Source organism: Tigriopus californicus, chromosome 6 (genome assembly GCF_007210705.1).
Source record: "Tigriopus californicus strain San Diego chromosome 6, Tcal_SD_v2.1, whole genome shotgun sequence".
NCBI classification, from domain to species: Eukaryota; Metazoa; Arthropoda; class Copepoda; order Harpacticoida; family Harpacticidae; genus Tigriopus; species Tigriopus californicus.
The window spans coordinates 11,586,741-11,612,163 of record NC_081445.1 but is presented as its reverse complement, the minus strand read 5'-3'; the positions used below and the strand labels follow the sequence as shown (position 1 = coordinate 11,612,163).

General features: G+C 41.7%; 1 protein-coding gene across 10 annotated transcripts in view; it reads right to left on the bottom strand.

The window, feature by feature from the left end:
* The window catches only part of LOC131882837 (zinc finger protein rotund-like), a 79,128-nt gene that overhangs the window by 20,173 nt on the left and 33,532 nt on the right, over positions 1-25,423 (bottom strand). For 2 of the 10 annotated variants that reach the window (XM_059230120.1, XM_059230118.1), the window contains 2 exons: positions 8,031-8,273; positions 6,696-6,732 (listed from right to left, as the gene is read on the bottom strand). In XM_059230120.1, coding sequence (XP_059086103.1) covers positions 6,696-6,732; positions 8,031-8,273 — 280 coding nt within the window. Of the gene's footprint in view, positions 1-6,695; positions 6,733-8,030; positions 8,274-9,923; positions 10,590-25,423 lie in introns of those variants that run through there. The other 8 variants (XM_059230124.1, XM_059230122.1, XM_059230125.1 and 5 more) reach the window with 6 other exon arrangements.

Here is a 25,423-nt window from a genome sequence, read left to right as displayed (position 1 = left end):
GGCGAGTTATTGGTGTGAGTCATAAAGTAATATTGCTAATTTTTCAACAGAATTTGAACAAGCCATTAATTTTCCAAGGAATATAGCGGCAAAAAGAAGCGGGTCTTCTTGTTCTTGAGGAGCTAACACGGAGAGGCAAATTCGATTCCGAGACAGACAAAGCAAACGAGACGTCTCAGTTGGAATTTTCAGTATTGGCTGTACTTTCATTGATTGTCATCATTTGGAAGGTGCTACTAGCCTCTTACTTCAATGACACCTCTCCATGTATATCCCTTCAGAAACATGTCTAGACACAGTTTCTGATTGACTCCGTTCATAACGTGCCCCAAGAAAATTCATATGCCTTTGATACCTCCCCTCCAAAAACCTTAAAAAGAACCCAATTGAAAGCGGAGTGACTTTTCAATCACGGGTCTTGGAAGTGGAAGGACAAACAGAAATCACTTTTAAGGACCAGAGGCCAAGGAGTGAAAGTAAATTTGGAGCCATTATTGAAATGTCATTGAAATAACTGATGAGGCCTCCAAACCCGGAATCTCCAATATTGCTGCCTGCTATGAAGTCATTAGGTGATCCATTCACTCGATTAGATCGAGTAGGCGGATCAAGGGAGGAGGTATGTACGTACGTAGGGACATTCAAGTTTGGGGAGGAAAATTCCTCTGATCGATGAGTACACATCTTGGTCGAGCGTGTGTCTTTGTAATTAAAAACATAACCTTTCTTTCCCGATTGTCTGCATGTCGCAATCGTCATCCACTATCCGTCATATTTAATGCTCCAAAAGGGGGACAACGCAATGATTGCTCGTATTACTTGTATGTTCAACGAGCACAAAGAGTAAAGAGAGGAAGAAGACAGGCCCGACCCTTGTGTGTTTTCAAGTGTAGACAACACATTCTCGTGATATCGTGTTAGGGGTTGACGATAAAAGAGCCATACTTTGTCTTATTGGCCTATATCCATTGCTAAAGACCAACCAAAAACGACAAGTGCCATTGACAAACTACACCGACGGATTGCTGCATTTCTTACAGAGCGGAAATGCCTTTGATGCAAATGGCGATATGGGAGTGGCAATGGGATTGGATTATGGAAAGGGGTGTGCTCGTCTATGTCCAGACCCACTCCTGAGGGGCATGGAAGGCATGATTTTGAGGAGTCGAGTGTGTCTGGGGGCGTTTTGGAGACTTACATGCTCTACCCCACAGACGGACTCCCTTGACAGGCATGGTAAGTTCGAGTTCGAGCTCGACAAAGACAAGACTTACAGGGTGCGACCCTGATTCTGAAGCAATGTGGTCACTAATTCATCTCATTGATTGACGTGGTGTATTTGCGAATCTCAGTGGCTAGATGACTGCCATGGCAATTACATGCATTTTTCACGTAAATTGATTCCTTCATTTTTGATTTGCTTAAATAAAGATAGCATGTGAAATAAAATTTAACCTGATATGGTACTGTTTTGGCTTGGAATAAAAAACGTTCCTCCAGTTCTTTGTTATTACATAAGTAGGAATGATGTCTCTGGTCGTTTGATTGGTGATATTAAATTCAACATCAACGAGTCTTGCCTTTCTCAAAGTCTGAGAAGTGCTGCCCCACCCTGTACCGTATATTCGTTTGGCCAGACCACGTAGAGTGTGGGGCCAGACAGTGTAGCAGGTTCAATGACTGATAAAAAAGAGGGAATACATTTTTTGCTGTTGTTAATACTACAAAAGTGTAGAGGCAACGACGCAAAGGCTACAACAGCATTCACTCAGCAGTCAGCACTCCTACCTGAAAAGTGGCGACTAATTGATGCAATTCAATCTCGCCATGTTGGATGGGTTTATAATGATTTTTGATGAGGCGTCTAGTCATTTGACCTTTACGACCTACCAATCCCTCGAATAAGTAACAAACCTAGCAATAATATCCCCACGTGTATTCCTATTATAAATCCCCTCTTTCAAATGTTTACATGTTCCAAGAAGAAGTGTCACTCGATGGCGATGCCGGTTCTTAAAAGCTTGGCACCGATTTCATCTTGACTCAGGATGAGTTTGAGTACGAAGCCTTCAACCTACCTCCAATGTGCGAGTATTGAACCATGATTTTGATGAGAAGGGCCTCGGATTCCGATGAATCAGGCCAATGTGATGTGTGATTGGCAGTAGTTGGCAGGCCTAGGTAGGCCTATCTGCGGCTTTAGCAATAGTTGTTGTTGGGGGAGCTTGGGAATCAAATTTTGATATCCGTCGGCTCAAATATCGTTAGACGATTTTGGTTCCAGTTTTGCTTGCTCAAAGCAAATTGAAATATGTTTATAACATGTACTACTTGACGTTAGGGTTGTTGTGTTTCGAGTCCTTTGGACAGATGGATCACATATATGATTGAGTATAGGTACACTGAGGTATGACTGGTGGATAATAAGGCACTCCATTCCAGGTGGTGTGTTTTTTTTCCAGCTAGAGCTTGTTTCGGGAGCAATTGATGCACATGGTCTTGCCGGAGAGTGAGTCCTCTCTTTGCGTTTTTTGCACTTTGTTTACATTTTGCAATCACGAGCAAAAAAAAACACACGAACGCGAGCTCACTACTCACTTCTCAGTCTGCGAGGACCAAGAAGACCACGTCGTGAAAGGACGCTGTTGCTCGCTTCTTGGCCAGTAAGTCGCTCTTACTCTGTGTGTGTGCTTTTTTTCTCCTGTCTTTCTCTGTCCAAAAGATGTGCTTTTTGTTTTACTGTCGCGGCTGCATCTCGACAACGACTACTTGGGACTGGAATCATCACAAAAACATGGAATTCTCAACTCGTTTTTTTCTTTCCTCCACTTGGCCAGGCGCGTCCAAACGCCTCAATCGAAGGCCGGCGAGGAGTCCGACTCACTCACGAGTGTGACTCAGGCCGGTGTGGATCCAAACATATGAGTAACTAACTCGAGCACATCTACGAGTTCTTCTGGTACAGACATGGACGTATGCATGTACCAGGAGTATTAGTGATAGTAGTCGATGAAGACGAAGAAGAGGCATTCTGTACTGAACTACTACTACTGTACTTGTTATGGCGGCATGGGTAGTTTGACGATGAACTTGAGAGCAAAGAGCGCATCAGGAGTAAACTCTGCCTGATCTATTGGAGGCGAAGAATGCTGGCCGGTGTCTCCTCCGTAAATCCTTTCCATATTACCACACTTTTTTTCTTGTCTTCTTTAACAACAAGCACTCTCCTCGAGACATCCCCGAGAGCTCACGAGGCCATTACGGAGGGTGGGTAAGAAGCACGGGGGCCATGGACCTCTTGGTCAAGGTATGGATCCGGGACCCTGGCCTACTTGATATCAAAGGCGATTTCCAATCCCTGATGTCAGAGGATTTTCAGAAGTAGTGACTGATTCCAGGGTAATGATGGACTCAATGAATGGGCAAAGAGATCATTCCTGGAGACACACTCCAACCCAAATCACATCATTTCAGTGTTGCCACAATCAAGAATGTATTCTCTCTCTATAGCCTAACTGGCGCAAAAATATATTAAAACTTGTAAAGAAATTATTTCCAAGATAACCATACCATCAATGAGCCAAAGTCTCAAGTATTGGCAGCATATCCTCTTGGTAACAAAACATTGCTTCTACGTCACCTTTAAGTAGTCCAATTTGATGCTTTGTAAATATTTTTCCGGTCCCTATCCCCTCACAAGCTGTCCATGCAAGAGTTTTGGGGCCAATACAAGGAGGAAGAAAACCCCTTTGAAAGTGCTCCTTCTTGAAGACCTAGTGACTACACACACTCACACGGAGACTACCATCACCAAAGGCAATATAGGCATGCCGGGCTGCATTCTAGGTGGACAATTTCGACGACAAAGCAGGCAAACTCCAGAAAGAAAGAGAAAAAGAGAGAGACGGATGATGAGAAGAGGTAAAAAAAAGAGTTGCCTCCTCTCTTTCCAGGCTGTTTGTGTACACATTTTCCAAGATGGATGTGATGGCGACACCGTCCGTCAGGATGATGTTGATCATCCTCCGGTTCTTCCTTCTCTTTCCTCAGGTCTGGAGAACCGGTATTCCTGGCCACTCTATACTCACTCACATGCGCTCTTGCACGGTTCTCTCTTCAGCCGGTGTATCTCATCCATGTATGTATATGTGTGTGCTCTCAAAGGTCTTGTTACTGTGTGTGTGTGTGAGGTAATTGCGGGGTGTTCAAGATCCTCTAGAAATCCTGATGCACACTTTTGAGGCACCCTGCATCCTTCCTTGAGCACACACGGACGAGAATGAGCAAATAGGAACGCTGCGAGACTCTATGAAAGTCTATGGATGAGGAACCTCACCCCAGAAACTCATAAAGCCTGATTCGACATTTGTCTCAAATCAGGGCGGCCTAAAAAGAGTTCTCTTGTGTTTATACAGGGGGGAATGGCGGACGAAGATCGGGCACATATGTGAATGTGAACGCGTTCAAGCTCGAAATGGGAGCAAAATTCATGGAGATCAAAGTCCACAATCGTTTTTTCTCCTTGCTCCTGCCCAAGGAATAATGAAAGACGGGTAGTAAAAATTGCCTATCACCCAAGAATTCTGTGTCTCTGAGTCCGGCTTCTTTCCGAACCAGTTTTGGGAAGGTTGAAGAGGAACGGATCTTGATTCTTTCATGGGCAATTGGAAGAGGCAGCTTTTCCCAAAAGGGTTTTTTACAACCCGAGGGTTGTAAACCACTCTTTTCTTCTTCCACCGGATTGTCTCAAACTCAAAGCGGAGAGACATTCAATCTCTCTTTTTGATTTTGAATATTTTGATCCCCATAACGCTTCCCGCCAAAACGTGTATTAAAAGCATTTTTTATTGTTTATCAGGGTGTCTGGGTAATGTGACCTTCAAGCATTTTTCGTCTGGTTTACAGTCAACAAATTACCTCACCAGTCTCGACGTTTTCGACGGTCGGCGAGAACGCGCCTCCAACCGTCTCTCAAAAATCTGTTTTAACCTAAAAAGCAAAAGGGGTTTGAGACTTTGAGGGCGGCTTAGCCAATGGAGCGCCGCTGGAACTAGGGTGCAACTTCACAGCCCCTACAGCTTCTTTCAAATACAGAGGAGGTAAATGAGTCTCGTCAACACTGCCGTGAAAGAGTAAAAATGATACAAGTACAACAATCAACCACATGGCAACCAAGTGAGCTCTCTCTCCATATGTGTTTAGTCCCCAAAGTAACTTTCAAGGAGAGGCTCCACAATGTATGCTTAGTGAGTGGTCCGTTCAAAGTCATGCTATTTTTTGACAGTGCACCCATTGTTCAGACCTTAGGGATATCAGTTTACCCAACCAAAATAGTTTACTGTTTGTGAGGGGAGCAAGAGCCGAAAGGCTAGAGCTGCTTGGCTTCATGTGGATGATGATGATAATAGACAGCCGTGGCTGGGTCTCGATCCCCAAGACATGCCAGACTGCAAGGCTGGCAATCATCACCATGATATTCATGTTGGTCTGTTAGTCTACGTAGAGCACTGAGTGCCCGGTACAACAACCATGGTCGTGGCTTTGACAGGGATAAGACAGCCACTTAAAGAAAAGTGACATCACCTCTTGTGCTTTAGATAATGTGGAGAACCTGATTTTGGAACAAAAGGAATTCATATGTCTTTGTGCTGGTTTTGACTGGGTTTTGTTGACGGAGCATTTGAGTTCCGCTTGGTTTCAATTGTCACCCACGAAACCTAGTGCATTGGATAACAAAACAGGCACGGATGTGAAGGCGGGAAGCTCTGTTTGCCGTTATAGTCTGGTACTCTGAAGGTTGTAGAGCTTCAGTCTGGACCACAAAATTTACTACAAAAATGGATCAAGGCAAAAAAAAAAAATATTTGAACAGGGGGGGTGGACCGAATCAAAAATCTCTTGCAAGACATATTCCTCCAAGCTGCACGCAAGTTATCTCCTCATTTGTGGCGACCAATGAGAAAATGAATCCAAAAAACTGCCTCATGTTTAATAACCACTTCCGTTTTCCAATGAGACACATGCACCCGAGGCTGCCCAACCATTGGTGAGGGGTAATTACAAGCAATCGCAAATTTGTCACCTGGTTTCCTTTTAAATATCTCCATCTAAATTGACAAAGGGTTTTTGGTTGCTTGGCAGTTCTTGGCCTGGTTCTCAAACAATCAACCATCCAAATATGAGCTGTCAATCAAAGTGGAAACGAGTTCTTGATTTTCGACTGGAAATAAGAACCCAAGAACCAGAAGAAGGGGGGAGGGGGGTCACTCACCTCTAACCCGAAATGCTTGTGAGTGTGTTTCCTATTTCAATACTCCGTAAACCATTGACAAGTCCAATGCAATTTAAAAGTACAGACAATTTATATAGTTTGAATGATCAAGGTTAATAAGGCATGACAAAGAAACAAAACCTCGTAACTAGATTTCTGATTCGGTTTCCACATTAAGGAATCGAATTGTGTGCTTAGCAATTCGATTTCATGAAGTTATACAAAGTTGTCTTTTCATCGATAAACCGTTTGAATTTGAGGGAAAAGGTCAAATCAGATCGAGTTCGTTGTCAACTAAAACTCGATTTTGCATCCCAAAAGTTGATATTACATTGCCCATCAAACTGTAGACATTAACTTATAATGTGTAAGAATACATTTTCAACTAGTGTAACAATAATATTTTCGGGGAGTTCAAACTTACCCCCTTTTATCATACCGGGATGTTCCGCCATCTTGGCCTGTAACAGTAAAAAGAGAAACCCTTATTAGTTTAAGCAGTGTCTCCAATTGGCAAAATTGTCATTCCGTTTTTTATACTAGCGCCATATCAATGCAATCTTGTCCAGACTTGCAGTCTCGATTACAATCAACAATGTAATCGGATTGTAAAAAACCTACACACGCACACACCCTGTTCATTCCGCAAGTCGTTTGTGTATGTTTTTTTGCACAACTGCATGAGCCACTCACTAAAACACGGGGCGCAAAAAGTGGCCATTGAAGGGAGTAGTACAGGGATCGTCATCAGTCGGCGAATCTCTCACACGAGCCAACAAGTCAAGCCACGATTGAGGATGAGCAGACGGTTTCTGACCGAGAGTTTGCGGAGGCTTTTTTTCTACCACAACAAACTTGTTTCGCGAGAGATGCACATTCATGAGTAATACGAGGTAAGTGGATTGTTGGTAAGCACTAGGCAAGCAAATTTCCGCAATGATTTTCTTTTAAAACACGCACACTTTTTGAAACACCATTTGTCACCAGTTTTCAGGGGAAAATATAGTTTTCAATGAATTGAACTCAAAAAGGACAACAGCTATGAAGATTCCAAGAGAACCAAAAGCCTCCGTGGTCTATCTCAATGCAAGTGTTAAGTGCAACAAGGAACAATTTCCAAATGCTTGTAGAGAGTGGTATTCATTATCGGAATGCACCACTTGATCAGTTTCTAAAATGAGAATGTACCTGAAAATATTTGAGGTAGGCTGACTGATAAAAAGTCTTAGATTGGGCAGTCAGTAGATTGAAAGACCATGAAGTGGCTGCCCCCTCCATGTTCACATTCACTTAGATCTGAAGCCAAATCGAAACTGAGTATTGTCTTCATGAATTACATTATGCATAAGACGATCGAGAGTGTTCTCATTGCCTGGGATTATTTTCATCAGAGAAATTGCTTTCTTTAGAAAGCCAAAAACAACGCCATAAGGAGATCGGTGAATCAGTACGAGTTATAAGTTGACTTTTCGAATTTGACTTCAGGCAAGGTTTATTTGGGGAACCTTTCCAGCTTCAAAAACTTGTTGAAATTGGCGTCTCCCTAGTGTTGTCAACAACTTTACAGTCAATCAGAGGGGAATAGGTTACAGCTGTAATCATGTTCCCTATGGAGAAGGTCAATGACACATCACAATCACGCTTCAATTGGACATTGGTTAAGAAAGGACTCATTTTGGACGCAAAAATCCCACATTAGTCGGACAAAGCAACGTTTAGATATGATTCCGGGTCCCCCAAAGCGTGTTCAATCAAGTACCTCAAAGCCCCCGTTCCACATGAGTTGAGCAGCTGCCGAGAATATTTCAGAGCCCGCCCAGCCATTCCCGCCCCCTCCAAGGTGATGGGATTGGGGCATGGCCGCCATCCGTTGAGCAAAACCCATGGAGGAGTTGGGTGGAGGTGGGCCCGACGCCGTGGAATAAGGCGTGGACATTTTCTCCGAATCTGGACTGGTGGGTGTGGGCAAACCCGCCCCTGCCGGGTTCCATAGGGAAGACTTCTGAAAATGAATGGCAACCCTGTGAGTGCAGAGCAGAAAAACACCAATATTCGAGGAGAAGAACCTCTTTCAAGTCAAACATTCCTTTTTCATAGCATCTATTATAGCCGCTTTCATTTTCGACCTACTTTTTAAGACATCTATATATATTCTTACTACTTAAATGACAGAGTATATTAAAAAAAAAAAATCCGATTGTGTATCCATTATGGCTTTGAGGACGCTCGCCTGCTTTGTCTCCCAACCACCTATAATATCGAAATAGTTATTGAAAGATTCAAAGATGGATTTACATTGGCATCCGGATACAGGTCATTGAACCGAACAATTATCATGTTTGCCCATTGATTTCAGCACTAGGAGCTGATAATGCTACGTTGATACAGCCACGGACTTCTAAAGACCTGAAACTCCATGATATAGCGCACAATCACATATTAGAGTCGTCTAGAAACAGAGTTCAGTTGAGGGAAAGACGAAAAGAATCATTAAGGAAATCACTATTCTTGAACATCATCAATGTGCTTCAGGCAGGTGAAGTTGATAATATGTGGATAATAATCTACCTTCGATCCCAATGATTAATGAATTTAAACTTGGCACAGCCAGTAGAAAGGGTTTAATGATAATGATGATGAGAGAGCAAGCAAGAGAGCTCGGTAGCTGCCATTGCAGCTCTACTGAAGGAAGACAAATCAACCAGACAGAGTTAGTCAGGCATGGATTTCTTACTAGCACCTACATCACTCACTCACTCTATACATATATGTACTTGCATTGATACAAACACTGGCCAAAAAAAGCTTGGATCCAATCCCAATCCCAGTTGGAATACCTTGTACAATCTTGGGGTTTACATGAAGGTTTAATTGCCTGGTTTTGGGATTAATGTAATCCTCCGGAGAGCCCAACCAGAGAGAATCGTAAATTTCAGCCAGTGTAAGTTTGGCAATTGCAAATTATTCCACTTGTTGAATCCCAATGAAGGAGTGCTGGTGCAATGTAAAGGAAACTTATGAGCTATGGAAATCACCGCGGATTTGCCAAGCATATGATTACAAACAACTCTGGGAGACACACGGAGAAATGAATTAATTGCCATTGGGAAGGACTTTTACCATTGAATCACTACAATTTGCCAAGATTTACGAGCACAAAAAGGTGCCCCTGTAATATTGGAAAATTATAGAAACAATCTAATCAAATGATCCGGTCATTAAACCATTCCAGCTAATAAAACTACCTATGTTTCAAAGCCATTCGACAGAGGAGCTAATCCGAATGCGGAATACGATCTCCTGTCAAATATTGACAAATCCAGCTCAGTACTTTCTCAGAGAGCAAAAAATTGGACTTGAAGCGCATAAATCCTCATTCCAAAGTAGATTTCTTGAACCTTAATGACCCGCGGGAGTGACCTAATCTGACTTGGAATGCTTCTTGAGAGTAGGAAAAAAAAAGAGATCGGCTAATACCAGGTAATGAATCTGATATTGGCGCTTTTTATCCGGATTATCAAACGGGTACAAAACACTCTCGAGGTTTTTTATGCCAATGTCAGAGCCACCCCGAGACTGCGAAGTAAAAGGTAGAAGATATGGAAGTAGCTGTGTGTGTGTGTGTGTACAGAGAGAGAGAAATCATACGTACATGCGAGTGATTGTAGAAGTCTAAACCCATGGCCATTCTGGCGATTGATCAACATCCACACGCCCACTACACAAATAAACAAACACAAAACTAGGATTGGTTTAAGGCTATTGAATAGCACACATACACCACATGACACTTGAATTGGACTTTTAGAGTGCTTTGGAAGCACTGTTTCCCCCCCTCCCCAACACGGTTAGATCACAGCGGATTCGGGCGGAGTCCCCGGGTTTGAAAGGCACTTCTGGCGACACTTATTCTCATGATTGAGCTTTTTCCATATCCCTTACTACTACTACTCCTCCAGCTCTCCTAATACACAATAAGGGTCGTCCTGGTTGTTCTTGTGAACACTCGGCACCGACTGGAGAAGACGTGTTAACCGACGTTTTCGTGCTTTTTTAGCGCAAGTTTTTCGTCTTCGGTGAGCTTTTTTTCATTCCGAAGAAGTCGTCGCCATGAGAGTTGAGACTTTGAGGACTGCCGAAGTGGTGGTGGTGGTGGTCGTGGTGCTGCTGGAGATCATGGAGGCGCGGACCCAGCAGACGAACTTCTTGTTCGGTGTCGTCTTTTTCTGCACCTCTCGTTCGGACTTCGGATCCCTGCTTGAACGAAGCCTTCCGAGCGAACGAACGGAGTGAAGAACGAACACGAACGAGTCAGCTGATGCAGGCCCGCTAAAAAGCGGCCAAGGAAAACATTGCGAGGCCGTCGAGAATTAAGCGAAAGAACGAACCATAGGGAAATATAGTGTCGATACTGGGGGATAATTGGGGTTCATTTTGGGTGTTTTAATACCGAATATTTATAATTCGGGTCGTTGAGTTGGCTAACTTTCTTGATGATATAACAAGCAGTTTTGGTACGTTTAGAGGGTGAAGACAAATTTGATGGGCAGGAAAAGGTTGATATTTTTGATAGTGTAACGAAAGGACGGACGTTCGATTGACAGGTCACAAAATACAGGTAGTTCACTTCTTGGAATTTGAATCGTCGTAGGTCCAGAATATTTAGAAAACTCAAGAGTTTGGACACTCAATGCGAAAACTAATCCTTATAAGAAGCAGATTCGACAGAATTGGGATTGATTGAGAATTCGAAACTGAACTGGAAAAGTGAGCTGGAATAAAAGCGCAATTACGAGTATATTGTCCGGAAGTATGCGTAACCATAGAGAGATTTTAAACAGGTGTTGACAAAAACTGTGATTGTTTTTTGCTCCCAATGTTCAAACAAAGCATGGTAGTTGTTCAAGCTATCTTTTTTTGTCTTCCTGTGTGCACCACTCTTTATCCCTCTCACTCACTCACTCACTCACTCACTTACCCGCTCATCACACACACACACTCAGATACTTATGATAAAAACATTTGATGGCGTTCAAAGTCTCATTAAAATATGACAATAGATCCAATCCAAGACCTTATTTCAGTCACAAAACCATGAACTTTCCACGTTGAAGAACTTCTGAATGGGATGATTTGGGTAAAATAAGAACGTGTCTGAAGGACTTATTGAGACAAGTTTAAGTGCACTCTCGACAAATGTTTCAAAAGAGTCCTACGTCTGTGTCTCGAAAAATTCAGAAGGCCGTGAAATCCTCGATGGATCGACGAATACCAAGATGAATTCTAATCAAAAAGTAACCCAACAGGGTAGTGCACAAGCTAGGATCAATTCGAGGAGTTGTGGGAAGTAGTTTCCTTCCTCCGTTCCTTCCAATTTCCCTGATAAGCAGTACAGCTGATTGACACAGTGATATCAAAACGGAGAATTACGACAGTGTCGCCGAACAACAATGGTTTTTCTGAACAAGCTCTCTCTCTCTGGCTCGGGATGCAAGTGCATTGGGACATAATACTTGATGTACAGACAATTGGGTCGGATTGAAAAGGAATTTTTGTGGGTGTCTCGTTTGATTGAATGACGGTGGATGTGTCGGATGGATGTAATAGAATGGAACCTAATTTACACTTTCATTTTTTCGGAGAAAAGTGTTCAAAAGGTGTGGATGATGTATGTGTCTGGTGCATTCTGATTGTCCTGTTTCTTCTTCGACAGAATTTGAGAACCACGTTTAGAAATCTATTGTAATCCGTCCAAAATTGAACGCCTTTCGTCATTCGTTCCTTTGATTCAGTTCCATCAGGATGGATAGAGGTCAAACTTTCATGTATTCAAACTGATGAGAGATGGTTCGACTATTTTTCTATTAGCCGGGATCAAGAGGTGTGGCAATTTGGTCTTCATTTACTCCGACATATCCAAGCGGGGATCTTGATCAAGATCCACAACCAACGCACACACCCCAACCTTCTATTGTAGTGCGAGTATGTCTGCGATCGGAGAAATACTTGAGTGACTTGATCCTTTCCCAGAAAACGTGACCATCCCCCAGAGATTGGCTCTCGACCCATCTTTAATCTCGAGGATTATCATGCCAATTGCCATTGTTAGACGCCGTGGGGCCACGAAAATGCCCTCCACAAACCATTACAACACTCTCCTATGTTTGAGGCTGAATTTCGTACCTAGAGGTCTAGTGAGGATGCCACCATTAGTTAATGTCGATAGTTTTGGGTTGCGTTCAAATTTGGGAGATGTGACGCTTCAGTACTTCTTGGTATTCTGTTGGAATTTGAATTAAGAAGACATGGATATATTGGTGAAATTGTTTAGACATTCTTATCAGATGGCCACTTAACCACGAAACAAATTATTCACATGACGTTGCACATCCTCATGATCTAGCAGTCACTCCCATAAAATAATCATCTTTGAAACTCATGTCATGCCCAAAGAGGATCTTTCTGGACATTCAGGCCCTGGCAAGAGTGATCATGGGCAATAATGTTCATCCAACATGAGTTAAAAGACACAAAGGGATAATAATATTCATCAATGCAAAAGGCAAATGTTGAATTCTGATGAGTGGGGTCAGGGATGCCGCCATGTTTTCGGTTCTAACGTCAAAATAGGCCGCCACCACTGATTGGCGCGCAGAAGCATGAAGCATGCATGTTCTGAGTTACACTATTTCAAAATTACTTTCTGTCAGGGTACTACTTGCAGGAATGTGGTTTAGATGTCCTTATTGTTCACAACAAAGCGCTTTTTAGCCCCGAGTTGAGCGGATTGCTCGTGGCCTTTTTTGCTCGCTCATGACACCAAAAACCTGGGTGGGGAGTATTACTGTAAAGCATTCCAACTATTGTGAGAGCCAATGAAGGGACCAAGTAAGTAGGGTCATGCTTTTGGATGTTGACTTGAGCCATTTTTTTCTTGTAGAAGGGAAAGTTTAAGCTTGACATGGAGCATACTTCTAGTGCTTTTGGTTATTCAGTACAATTATTCGGAATAGCAACGCTGTTCGCTCAAATAATGTCTCGAGGCCGGTTAAACTAAACCGCTAACAGTATCAGTTTATGGTCGCATGAAATTGGTATGGTTGTAAGTAACACAGTCATGACAAGCTACTTTGGTTTTTGAGTTATAGGTGTAAAACACATCATATCTGTTTCACTAATCTGTCACATTTTGTGGAGTGCACAATTATTTCCGGCTCTTAAATCGAGTGGTGTGTACGTTAAAAGTGAGCACCAAGCCTAACCACGGATTGCAAAGTTTGAAGAAAAAAGAGCGGCTTTAAGTCTAGATGAGTAATGACGATCATCATGAAATATTTGCTTTGCACTGGCGTCTTTATTAAAGTGAAGAAGTGCAAATCCAATTACCGTGGTTTATTATGAGAAGATTCGGCTTCCAAATGAGACCGATGAGCTTCGGGGGGGAAATCATGAAATCATGCAAAGCAATTATTTCATACCGCGAACTACCAAACTACCATCCGAATCTACCCACAACATTCATTGCCATGCCTGGGCAAAGCATAACAATTTTGGAAATTGTTCAAGTTCTAGAGAGGACTCCCTGTTTAGTCTACCTTTGGTACTGATCAACCAAAAACACGAACAGATGATTTCGTCCCGGAATATTCGTTGAAAGCTTCATACCCTACAAGAATGCAATTATGCTTCAGTTGTCCAGACTCAATCAGCAGGTGTAGGCCAGCTTAAAAGGGTTGTTTGGAGGCGCTCTTGGACGAGATCCTTGGTCCGATCATATGGAATGTTGGACTGGAACTCTTATCAAGATCGAATTAATTCGCTTAATTAAACAGAAACTGGAAATTCCTCTATCCTCTCACAGTGTCACCCGATTTATTCGAAACGTCTCAAGAGGTTTGGAATTGAATTGGGTCGACCCATCTCGACCTAACCCCTTTGAACAATGAGGATCAAGACATTCTCATGGCCCCAGAGATTGTGCGGGCAAAACGAAAGGGATCGCATGTCCACTTGGCGTGGCAAATCGCGGGGCTTAAGTTGGGGCACCACTTTTAGCATCAACCCGTCCAAGGAGATCTCGGAGCTTTGATTAGGAATAATTACCTTCACTCCCCCGGACCTACAGGGTGGTTACATAATCACCATTCATCATCATCATCATCATCATCACGGGCGACAGGGGCCGCAATTGTGTCTTGACCACAACTGATGGATTACCAAAGCCGATTCACCATCCTCATTCCAGACGGGTTGAACAACGATCCTCTTTGTTGTGACACACCCTGTAGTGGCTTGACAAGCTCATGACAGCAGTTCATCGGTTTGAAGGCAACCGGGTTGCATTCGAGAGATAAAGTTGGAAGTGGTCGCGCGAGTGTTTGGAATTTTTCCGCCAATTTGGAAAGAACCCTCAAAATACCACACTGCTTTTTGCTTCAAAAACGATTTCATTCAATCGTTGTCTGTGATTGTTGGGAATGGACTATTCAGGCAACCTTTTGCCAATCCAAAGGCTACGAAGATAGAAGTTATGACAAGTCGAGGACCGACTGCTTGCCATATATGTAGCAATGACCAGTGTTATGCTTACTACATTAGACCAAGGAAACATCAAACCAGCCCATATGCAATGAATAAAATGTTATTTTATTTTTTTCTGGAAAATGAGTTGTTGCACTATTTCAATCTCGTCCTTGCGATGCCTTTCTGGGTGTCTTTCAGGGTATTGTTTCCCACGAATTTCAAGCTCAACACCCGTTACCCAAGCAAGGCAAACGGTCCATTAGTCTATTAGATAATGACTTGGTTGCCACAAATCCCTCCTTCAAGATCTGGATTATCTCAAAACTTCTGGCGTTGCTCGAACAACAAAAAACCGTGATTGAATCCGTCGTTGGTAAGTTTTCAAGGCCATTTTCTGGGACAAGATTGACTTTGACACGGTGTCAAAAATTGAAGAAGTCACACCTGTCTCACTCGGTACTTCAACAAATCATTCTAGACCCTTGGACTAAGTCCTGATGAGCGATGAATAGTCGCAAACTAAGACGGAAACCGAACATTTCGTCCCCAAAAAAGGCTTTTCAAGGAGGAAAAAATAACCCCAGAAAAGGGGCAAATTAAAGGAGTTGATTGTTCAAATCTCGGTCTGGCTTTGGTGATGAACTGTTACAATGGTTGGAATGCCAGAACTTCTCTTGCGTCTGAAAACTAATGTTCAAGCTGTCACAAATTTTGATGAGTGACAAATAACCAGGCGGAACTTGCCATAAAACATACCCGACATTTGAGTTCAACCAGCTGCATCAAATGATTTTCTAGCCCTAGCCAACAGACAAATCACATACCTGAAATCCAAACAGAAAAAGGGTTATAAATTTTCAATTACGGCTCCGTTTCCGATTCCGTACCTCCCTTATAAAGCGCACTCAACACCATTGTTCTAACGAGAGTGAGAGTATTGGTAAAAAATGCACCCTTCGCCTTTGTGTTTTGATGAAATCCGCTTTTTTGCAGGCATTTATCAAACTGAACACGACACATATTGAGAGGAGTCGGCAATAAACGCGCACAAAAACCGGACCTAAGCGCAATTGGAGGCAATTTGTCATCTCAAGACGGACTCGCCCGGCGGTTTCGGTGGATGTAGTACTTCTTTATGAAGAGGTAATGAATGACTCAATCAGACGAGCTGGTTAATTTATGGCCACCATCTCCTGCCAGACTTTTTTAAAAAAATCAGCCGATCGATGTGGCAATTTTGAATCACGGAACCTTTCTTTTCCGACTTGCGTGGTGGAGCTCAAAATTAGACGATCTCCGTTTATAATGGTTATTGCTGCCCTTTCTTTTTCAGAATGTGATGCGGAATCACGTGTTTTGTTGGCGAGGATGCAAAAGCTGCGCGTTTTCAGATCATCGCACAAAAGGATGGATTTTGAACAAGAGAACTTGACAACAAACAAGAAGAGGAAAAAAAAGAACTATGCATTTGTCAAAGGAAGGAGCAGGAAATTTCCCCTCCGTATCTTCCCAGCTTTGGCGACATTCATCCAGAAAACAACCATAACCCACCGACGTCACTAAAAGGAAAAAAACCCTCGAATTGCCATGTCTTTTATTTTCAAAAACAAGCCAGGGGTTGGTTAAATGCGAGCTCCCAAATAAGTTCTGGCAATGATGAGATCACTGAATCATGGAAGAGAGCCAGATATCGTTTTCCGAGTTTTAGAGCTGTCATCTCCCATCCGTCAACGAAAACGGAACAAAAAATGGCAGCAAAAAAACTGGCCTGTCCCACTCAGATCAGTGTACTTTTACTCATAAGCCATGCCCTAATTGACAGGGTGTTGGGGATTGGGCCGCATCTCAACTCATAACAGTGGAAGAGCCAATCGATGTAGATGCGCCCTGTCCATGTTCGTATACTGTTTATTGTTACAAGTTCAGGGAGGAATGAACCGGTCAATACCCCCCGAAAACAGTCGGTCTTTCACCCTCGGTGTTAGTCACATATGTATCATTTTCCTCCCTAAATGGAACAATTTTTCAAAATCCTGTGGTGGAGCAAAAAATCCCGATGATTCGAGCATCTCACTCAACATCTCTCAATTCCTCCAAGAATGGGGAAGAAACGAACTTTGGAGGAATCTCGTGCTCTTGTTGGTGGAACTCTCTCTGGTAACATTTTTGCGGGCACATAAATTTCGTGGGTAAATCCCTAGGCTCCACCTGGATGCAACGCCAAGTTCCTTGGAGATCCCGAAAAATCAAGGCTTTTCAGCATTATATTTATTTCACCTTGCATTTCCAGAAGTCATTTGGGGAATTACCCTCTGAAGGCAGAGAGGTCCCACAAAGAGAGTAGTCGAAACGGCATCAATCCACTGGCAAAAACATATCCTCATTTCCCTAATATAGGGCATACACATCAAACATTTTTTTTTTCATCTGCAATTGCCATCCATTGCCGTTTGATAGTCAAAAGGCAAATTCCTGTTATCCCAGACCTTGAAAGACGTTACTTTTTTTTGAAATTTCTTGTCAGTGACTCCCAAGGGCATGGAACGCAATATGTTCTTGCAATTTGCTTTGATGCACTCTCATAAACGACTGGGAATCCTTTCTTTGCAATGATCTATGGGTTTTTCTCAGCCTCATCCCCTAAAGTCACCTTTGGTTGAGTTTTAGAGCCTTTGGAGTGAATCGAGCATTGATGGAAGCTCTCGAACCCCATGAACCCTTTGAGTGGTTGGTGGTAATGAAGTCGTCTTCAAGGTTTCCACCGAGTTATCGGCGGTTCTTTGACTTCTGTGCAATATCTCACTTCCCATTGGCAAACTTGAAAGTGCTTCAAACTCGTTGATTTTTCACTTCGAATTTTTGCAAGTGCACACACATTGCCTCGGCCCAAATGGAACCGAGGGGAGAGAAGAAATTTGCAAAAATTGAGGAGCTCCTTCCTCTCCCTCCTCTTTCCTCCTTTTTTCATCACGCTTGAATAAACAAATTCAAGGATTGGGATTTGCCCTCAAATGGTTACTCAATAAAGTTTCCAAGAGAGAGTAGTTTCCCTCTCAACCATGAATTCAATCAACAGTATCATCCATTTCCCCCACAAACACAGACGAGCACATTCATCTATCAAACCAGTGTCAATTTCAGAGGATCCCTGCCATTAAGTTATATTCCACCGACCCATGAAGTCCACCTTCCAGGTTTCATCAGTGCTTTTGGAGGCATCTCGAGATTTTTCAAGTGACACTGAACGTGATAAAAATGCGCATTTTCGACGAGTTCTTCAGAGTTTCGGGTTCTTCAATGGATGGAGGAAAGAGAAGAAGGGGGGGGGGGATTTGGGTCATCTGCCCATTCAGCCTTCAAAGGCTGCCATCTTCTATTTTCGCTAGCCATCGAGGTTTGGAAAAAATGCAATTCTGGGCGGAAATAAAAACTTTGCTCTGAAAAGCATCCTCTACTTCTTTCCTAGCACAAAGTTTTCATTCTTCTCGGATCTGTTTTATTTGCTAGGGTCCTTCCTTCTCAAATGGGGACAATGCGAAAAACCAACATCACTCTATAGCCAGGGAAAACCACTTGCAAAATGATCACAATCAGAGACAATTGAACCAATTGATAATCGGAAGTCCTGCCAATAAAGCATTGCTTGAAAGAGAGGCGCGAAAAAAGGCTGGAAAAAGGCCACCAAGATCAGATCGAGACAAAAAACGCCATCGTTGAAATGACGATAGAGCCACATCGACGTTCATGATATCCAAAATGTGACTAAAAAGGGTTACGTTGTGACTGATCATGCGGTGGCAACTCAAGCATAGGTCCATCCAATACCTTGGTAGGGCTTTGATTTAATATGGAAACCGAGTTAAAAAACTTGATTTTAGCCTTCAATTGGATCCGTTTTCCCTTCCATCTTTTCATAGGGGCTACTGTTTGATGGCCGGATCTTAATCTATTTAAATTCTTATAACGAAAGATAGATGGGAATCCGAGATCATGAAATATTGGCTTTCCTCCGGTCACTAGAAGCTACCCCACAATATCGTTCACTTTCAACGTGTGATGGAATGGCAAAACAAATGATATCCAAAACAGTGAGGAATCTCATTCGTAATCTTAATTCAAGCAAGTTTAACTTCATTCTGCGTCCATATTGTATCACCCATTGAGCTCCAAAAAATTAGGTAGTTGGAAACTTGCATCGCAGAAAAGACAAGAATTGAAAGGAAATGCTCATAGTAGTAACCAAACCCCAAGGATTCTCCTTATATTTCGGAATATCTATCTCAGGAAGCAAGGCCAAGACAATGCTCTAAAATGAAACCGGGCAAACCAGTTTTAGAGCGGATGGGTTAGAACCTAACGGCTGTTAGGTTATAGTTTCTGATTGTAGAGGCGCTACCTTCTTTACGTTGGAGTTCAATGTCCCATCGTTAGTAGAAAACCACAAAAGACTCGCTTTCATCCTTCTTTGTTTTCTTTTTAATGTGTCTATGACCACTAGTTTAGGACCTTGATTACATCAAACATGCTTCATAGAGATCTTTAGATGACATGAGTCTGTATTACTAGTACAGGGTGACCAAGGCATTTTTCAGCTTTTGTGGACAGGTTGATGTCAACTATTCCGGTACATTTAGCGACGTCAAGTATTATAAGTAGACTTCGATAAAAAAATATATTGTTTTCACGTCGAGCAGAAATTGCAGGAGATTGAGCGTTCAAATGGGCGAAAGAGATGAACTGATCTGAGTATTGATGGGATCACATAAATAATCACGGGAGGTTGCGACTAGGGCTACGAATTTACATTTTCAGTGGCATATGGCATCACTAGCGGAACATCGGAAACCCGTTAGTTAGTCAGAAAAAGTAACCCTGATTTTTCTTCACTCTAACCAGGGTTGCTTTTTTGGTCAAAGGTAACCTTTTACCTTACGATGGACAGGGTGATGCTTTGGCTTTCCTAGCTTTCTGGCAGTCCTGATTTTGAAAATTTAATAATAATAATAATAATCTTTATTGCGACTCTTGGTCATGTCATGGCGTAAAAGTAACTATAAGATAAAATCTGATGTATAAACATCATACAAAGAAATAAAACAAGAAAAATGTCAGGATGGTAAAGGCAATAAAATAGTTGACTAGAAAGTGATATCACAATGAGAATGACTAGAATTGGTTCAATGCACATGAAAAAAGGTAAGAGGTGAGTTACAGATAGTACAAAGGCAGGTAGGTAGAGGTAAGTGATGAAAATCTTGGTTATTGCAGTAGAGTGGATGGGCCAGATTGAACAGATCCTTTGTCAACTCCCGTCGCTGATGGTATTTGGCTGGGAGCCGGACAAAGGTGCGTGACTGCCAATACTCCGAAGGGATGTCGGGCCAAGGACAATAAGGTGTTAACAAGTCCTTGACCGGAAATGATAACTTGTGTCCGGACATCACCTCCGGAAAGGTCAGGTTCCCAACACTGTTGGACACTAACCTTGCCAGCCCGATGGTAAGGGGCTCGGTTTCACATAGAAAATGTGTCCATGCATTGTTGGCATATTGGGGCACGCAGAGGTATCGCTTGAGGAACTTTATTTGATCCCATCGATCCCATCACTTGAACTGAGGCATTAGGAAGAAAACCGGTCAGTGCAAACCCTCTCGAATTTCTGCTCGACCTCCGAACAACATTTTTTGTCGAGTCTAATCATAGAAGGATAAAAATCGAACTTGTTGCGTTTTTTAAATGCAGCTGAATTGGCAAATAGAACAATGCACCTTCAGCCGATTGAAAGCAGCGCCTCTACAATTAGAAACCATATCCAATCAGCTGTTCAGCTGTCACTCATTTGTTGTGGAAACGAGTCCGCCTGGCTAGCTCCCATCGCACTCTCTAGGATTTGCTTCCTCTAAGGTCTAATTATAAGTTATCGTGGTCCAGACCTAATCATATTTATTGCTAATCAGGACAAAGTGAGCCGTATTTTCACAAATTAAATGAAAGAGCAATGGAGTTGCTAGACTTTAAATAGTTTGAGCTCAGGTATTAACGAGTTAGGAATAAAAAAAAAAAATCTACTCTTCAACATAATGTTCAAACTGCATGGAAGGGTAATAATGCAGCTTTGAAGTTATAAAAGATGGAAATATGTTGAACATGACTCACCATGCCAACGAAATCTGCTTTTCTCGACGTACTCTAAGCTTTGACGACCTCTCAAGTGTTCTCCAACATGAATTTTCTATTATTAACTCGGATAAAAGTAGCCGCTAACATGGAGAATATCATTGAAGTATTTAGTTGATCTCGATTGGAAAATGATACAAAAAACGAAATAAAGCAATTTTCTCGCAAAATCGTTTTTTCCGATTTTATAAGAGATTAAGGGAAGGTTTTTGATATCGTAAAGAAGATGTCATTTCTTGAGCAAATATGGATCATGTTTGTTTGATTACAGTGAATGTAGTAAATGGTCTTGTCAAACAAAACTGCTTCCTTAAGAGATTTGGATGAGTGTGAAAAAATCAAGACCATTAGTCAAATTACTATTTTTTGCTGGATGGTATCGCGGATAGTTTCTGTTCTCGTCAGTATTGAGGTCTTTATAGTGCCGTAATATCTCATCCTTACAAAATTGGTGAGGGAGATCGATAGGTTTTTTTTACTTACTTTGACCTATTGAACTTTTTGGTAATCAACCAAAAGTAGTATTGATCAAAAGTAGGTCCAAAACTTTCTCTTTTGAAGCTTAACGAAGGACGTCAATACAAAGGAGAATAACTATGCATGTAGTGTAGAATTAGGATTACATAAAAATGAATTAATAACATTAGATATTCGTAAGGAATATGTAAGCGATGATGCAGTAGCATCATTTAAAGTCAGGCTTGAATGAGATTTTAATCATAATGTCGGATCAACCGGGCTAGTCAAGTCCGTCAACACGAATTCATTGGTGGATCAAATATCATTTGATTATAAAGTTAAACAACACATTTTATATGAGTCCACAAAATAATGGCAGCGACATAAACGGCAGCATGATATCAGGAAGATCTACGGAAAGTTCCCATGCAATTGATGAGTGCGCCAGGTGTAAATAAATCTTTGAATATCTAAAATCAATGACCGCTGAAGAAAGTCCTCTCCAAATAGTCGGTTTTAACTTTGAAATTACACATTTTTCGGTACCTGTTCTCTTTTAAATTGTCCAACCCTTCTAGCATGTTTATTTCAAATCCACAATGTGCTTCTTTATTTGCAGAAAAAATTATGAGCGTAAGTGCAATAAATGCCAATCCAAACAAGTCGCTTTCAAGCTAGGTCTCTGTTGGAAATCTAGAGTGGGAAAAATTATCTCCATCATCGATATGTTGATTGTTGATGTAAGTATATTATATTCGTGTCAATAGAAGTGCTAGATATACGTATTTTTCAAAACTCAAAATTTAGTGTACACCAGGGCTTTACGTAGATATTTTTAAGTTCAAAACTATGTTCCAAATATAGATTATATTATATTTTGGCAAGAACTCTATTTTAAAATATCTGAGTAACAATCAAATTATCCAATGTTTGCAATGAAATTGGCCATTAAAAAAGAGATTTCTTTTAACACAAATTGTTGATTAATTCGAATGAAGCAAAGAGCTGAAATCTCAGCATTCACTCAGAATACCTTTGAGTTGGGTAAAGAGTCAATGCGTAGTTAAAATTTATGCCAGTTTTCACACCAATAAGGAGTCTTCCTTCTTACGTCACGTCTATTAGGCTGCTCAAACAAAGAGAATGAAGTGAACTACTTGTGAAAATAATGTTCGTCCATTGTGTTACTGTGAACACTAATCAAACGTAAAGATTGGTAGGAGTGTGCTCAAGACAAATCAACCGCATTTTTTGAAGGCGGCCAACTCACAAAAATTAGGAAAGCGCTCTCTGGTGATCGGAATGTGAACCCGTTGTCTTGAGGTGTATGGACCCTATGCATATGAATTACATCTAGGCTTTATTGTGCATGGTTTCAAGAAGTCAATTGTTTTCCGTTAATCTTTGAAGTAAAAAGTCAACGATGTCAAATAACGAAAATCGGTTAACGATCGTTTTTAAGAAGATCATCTTAACAAAGTTTCATTTTTTTCCGAACAGATTTCTGCATCATCGAAATAAAAGAACTTAGGACAAAGTAGAACTAGGTATATCCAAATATTGAAGTGATTTTTACATCGTAAAAAGCAAACCAGCTCGACTAAATTTCTTTATTTCTTATACTGATAGGGAATAACAAATCAAAAATAATTGAAATGCCCTATATATTACACATTTTTAATGTTTTTTTTTTTGCATTGCTGATATTATCTTTATTTGATTTGTCATCAAAGCAAGCCAAAGCTAGAAACTATACGCTTCTTATTTAACAGCAAAAATTAAGCGCCAAATCTTGCCGTTAAATTGAATCTCGTAAAGCGGGAATCCTTTGTGGAAATTAGACAATATCCCTGGATTCCAACAATAGTTTCATATTCTTGACGACACTGTTTTTATTGTCCCATTAAAACTCTAACTTGATTCCAAAGATTCTCATAGAATTGTTATACTTTTCCCACAGAAAACTAGTTCTGAACGTCAAATAAAAAGCAAAAAAAAGTTCTTCCATTCGCTACTTATATGATTGTAAAGGTGGTTTCTCCACTAGCTTACAATGATGATCTTAGCAATTATTTAATAAGTAGGTGCATTGCGGATGTACGTTAATTAATGGATGAAAAATTAATACGTCGCCTTCAAGGTTCAGTGAAGGCATACTGAGCTGTTTAGTGACCAGAAAGCAAAAAACCCACCGATTTTCAGAATTCAGGCAGGAAGAAAATCAATGTGCCAATCAAGAGAGTCTTCAATTTAAACCAATCTAATTTCAGTTATTCACAACGAACTCTTCAGGACTCGTGTTTGTTTGATCAAAAGCTAGTACTCCTGATTAGCTCCAACTCCCCTTTGTGTATAAAAAAACTTGGATATGCAATTTACTGATAACTGCCCAATCTGCAGGAAATAAATCAGTTATGGTCGCTTCATCAAATCATAATCACTCGAAGCGTTGTCGTTTTTTGACGTCCGGGATTCCTCATATTTGGCCGACTAAAAACATTAAACGAAAACGAGTCCATCATTTACCTTATTCCAAAGCTCCAAATGAGTTTGATAAGCCCGCAAGGCCAACAAGACGGGATTATGTTGAAGCACTAGAAGTTCCATATTCTCACTATTCTCATCAGTCACGTTGGCCGTGGAGTCTGTACTCAGGTCCAGGATGACTTCATGACCGGGTAGATTGGGTCTAGTCACCATTGTCGAATGGTTGTTGAGTCTAGGACTCGGTAGCAACCATCCGATCCCATTCAGAACCGATGCAGCTCGCAGCTTGGTCCAGAACGTGGTTGGATTCTGATTCTGATCCATGACCAGAGGTAGGATCTTCACCGATTGTTGCTCACTGGATCTTTTAGACCTGGGTTCCTTCAACATGGATTCGATGGGTCTGGTCCGAATTGGAACCAATGGTTGACTCGAGATGAGAGCATCATCGTCCATGTTGAAGAGAAAACCTTTTCGACGGATGTTCTACTGACGTTGAAGTTGGTGGTGTGTATGGTGTGGCATGTCCATGTGAAATGATCCAAGAGTTCCATTCCAAGGTGGAAGTCGAAGTCGGAAGTCGGTAGTTGGCAATTTAAAAAAAAGAAGGAAAAATGTCTGTTGCATCCTTTCAAGCCCGAACAATACGTACGGAGGTCTTGATTGGAGGATTCGGCCCGACAGCCTCTCTGAGGTTGGTGAACAGCCTCGGCCCTCGGCCTTGCGCTAAAAAGTTTTCTTATATCGAAGCTCTTGCGCGCGCTCTATTACTACGAGGTGCGTAGCTAGCCAGTTCTACACTACTTTGGTTCTGTGTCCAAGAACACCACGTCCCCGACATAGACTTGATCTTGGCGCAATTGCAAAAGAGTTGGACCAAGAGGGAACGAAATTCTTGCTTGCAACTAGACTTGCAGCGCCTTTCAACCAACCAACCTAGCAAGCAAGCAAGCAACGAGAGGCGCCAATCCATCCGCCCAACATGCCAGTCCCATTAAAGGTCGGAATGTGCTTCGCCGTTTTGACACTAGAAAAAATGCCTTCAACAATGAAATTCTTCAAAGGGGCGCTCATTGTTTTTCAAAGTGAAGTAGATATAAGAAAAATAGATTGTCATAACTAGGTTCTAAGATTGAAGGCTTGACTGCTCTATACAAAGTGGCATCCCTGGGCGAGGAGACTGGTTAGCTCCAAGTGGGCGGCTGATGAGGGTGACAGGTTCGGCCGTGCACTAACTACCAGTGTGGCCAAAGATATGAACACATTAAGACTAAAAGGCCGCACTTAAAGTAGGGTTCCGAATGTGTTCCAACAATCCATGGAACGCGAAGACTTTGACCAAAGATGGTTGGCCCTTCAACGTGGAAATGCACTTCCATTCCCTGTGAGGTTCGCAATAATGAAGTGGGATGAGTCAAAATTGCATGACTGTAATTGGAAATGAGCTTTTTACCCATTAATGAGGTCGAAATTCATCATCCCGGCTCCTTTTTGGAATTGGAAAAA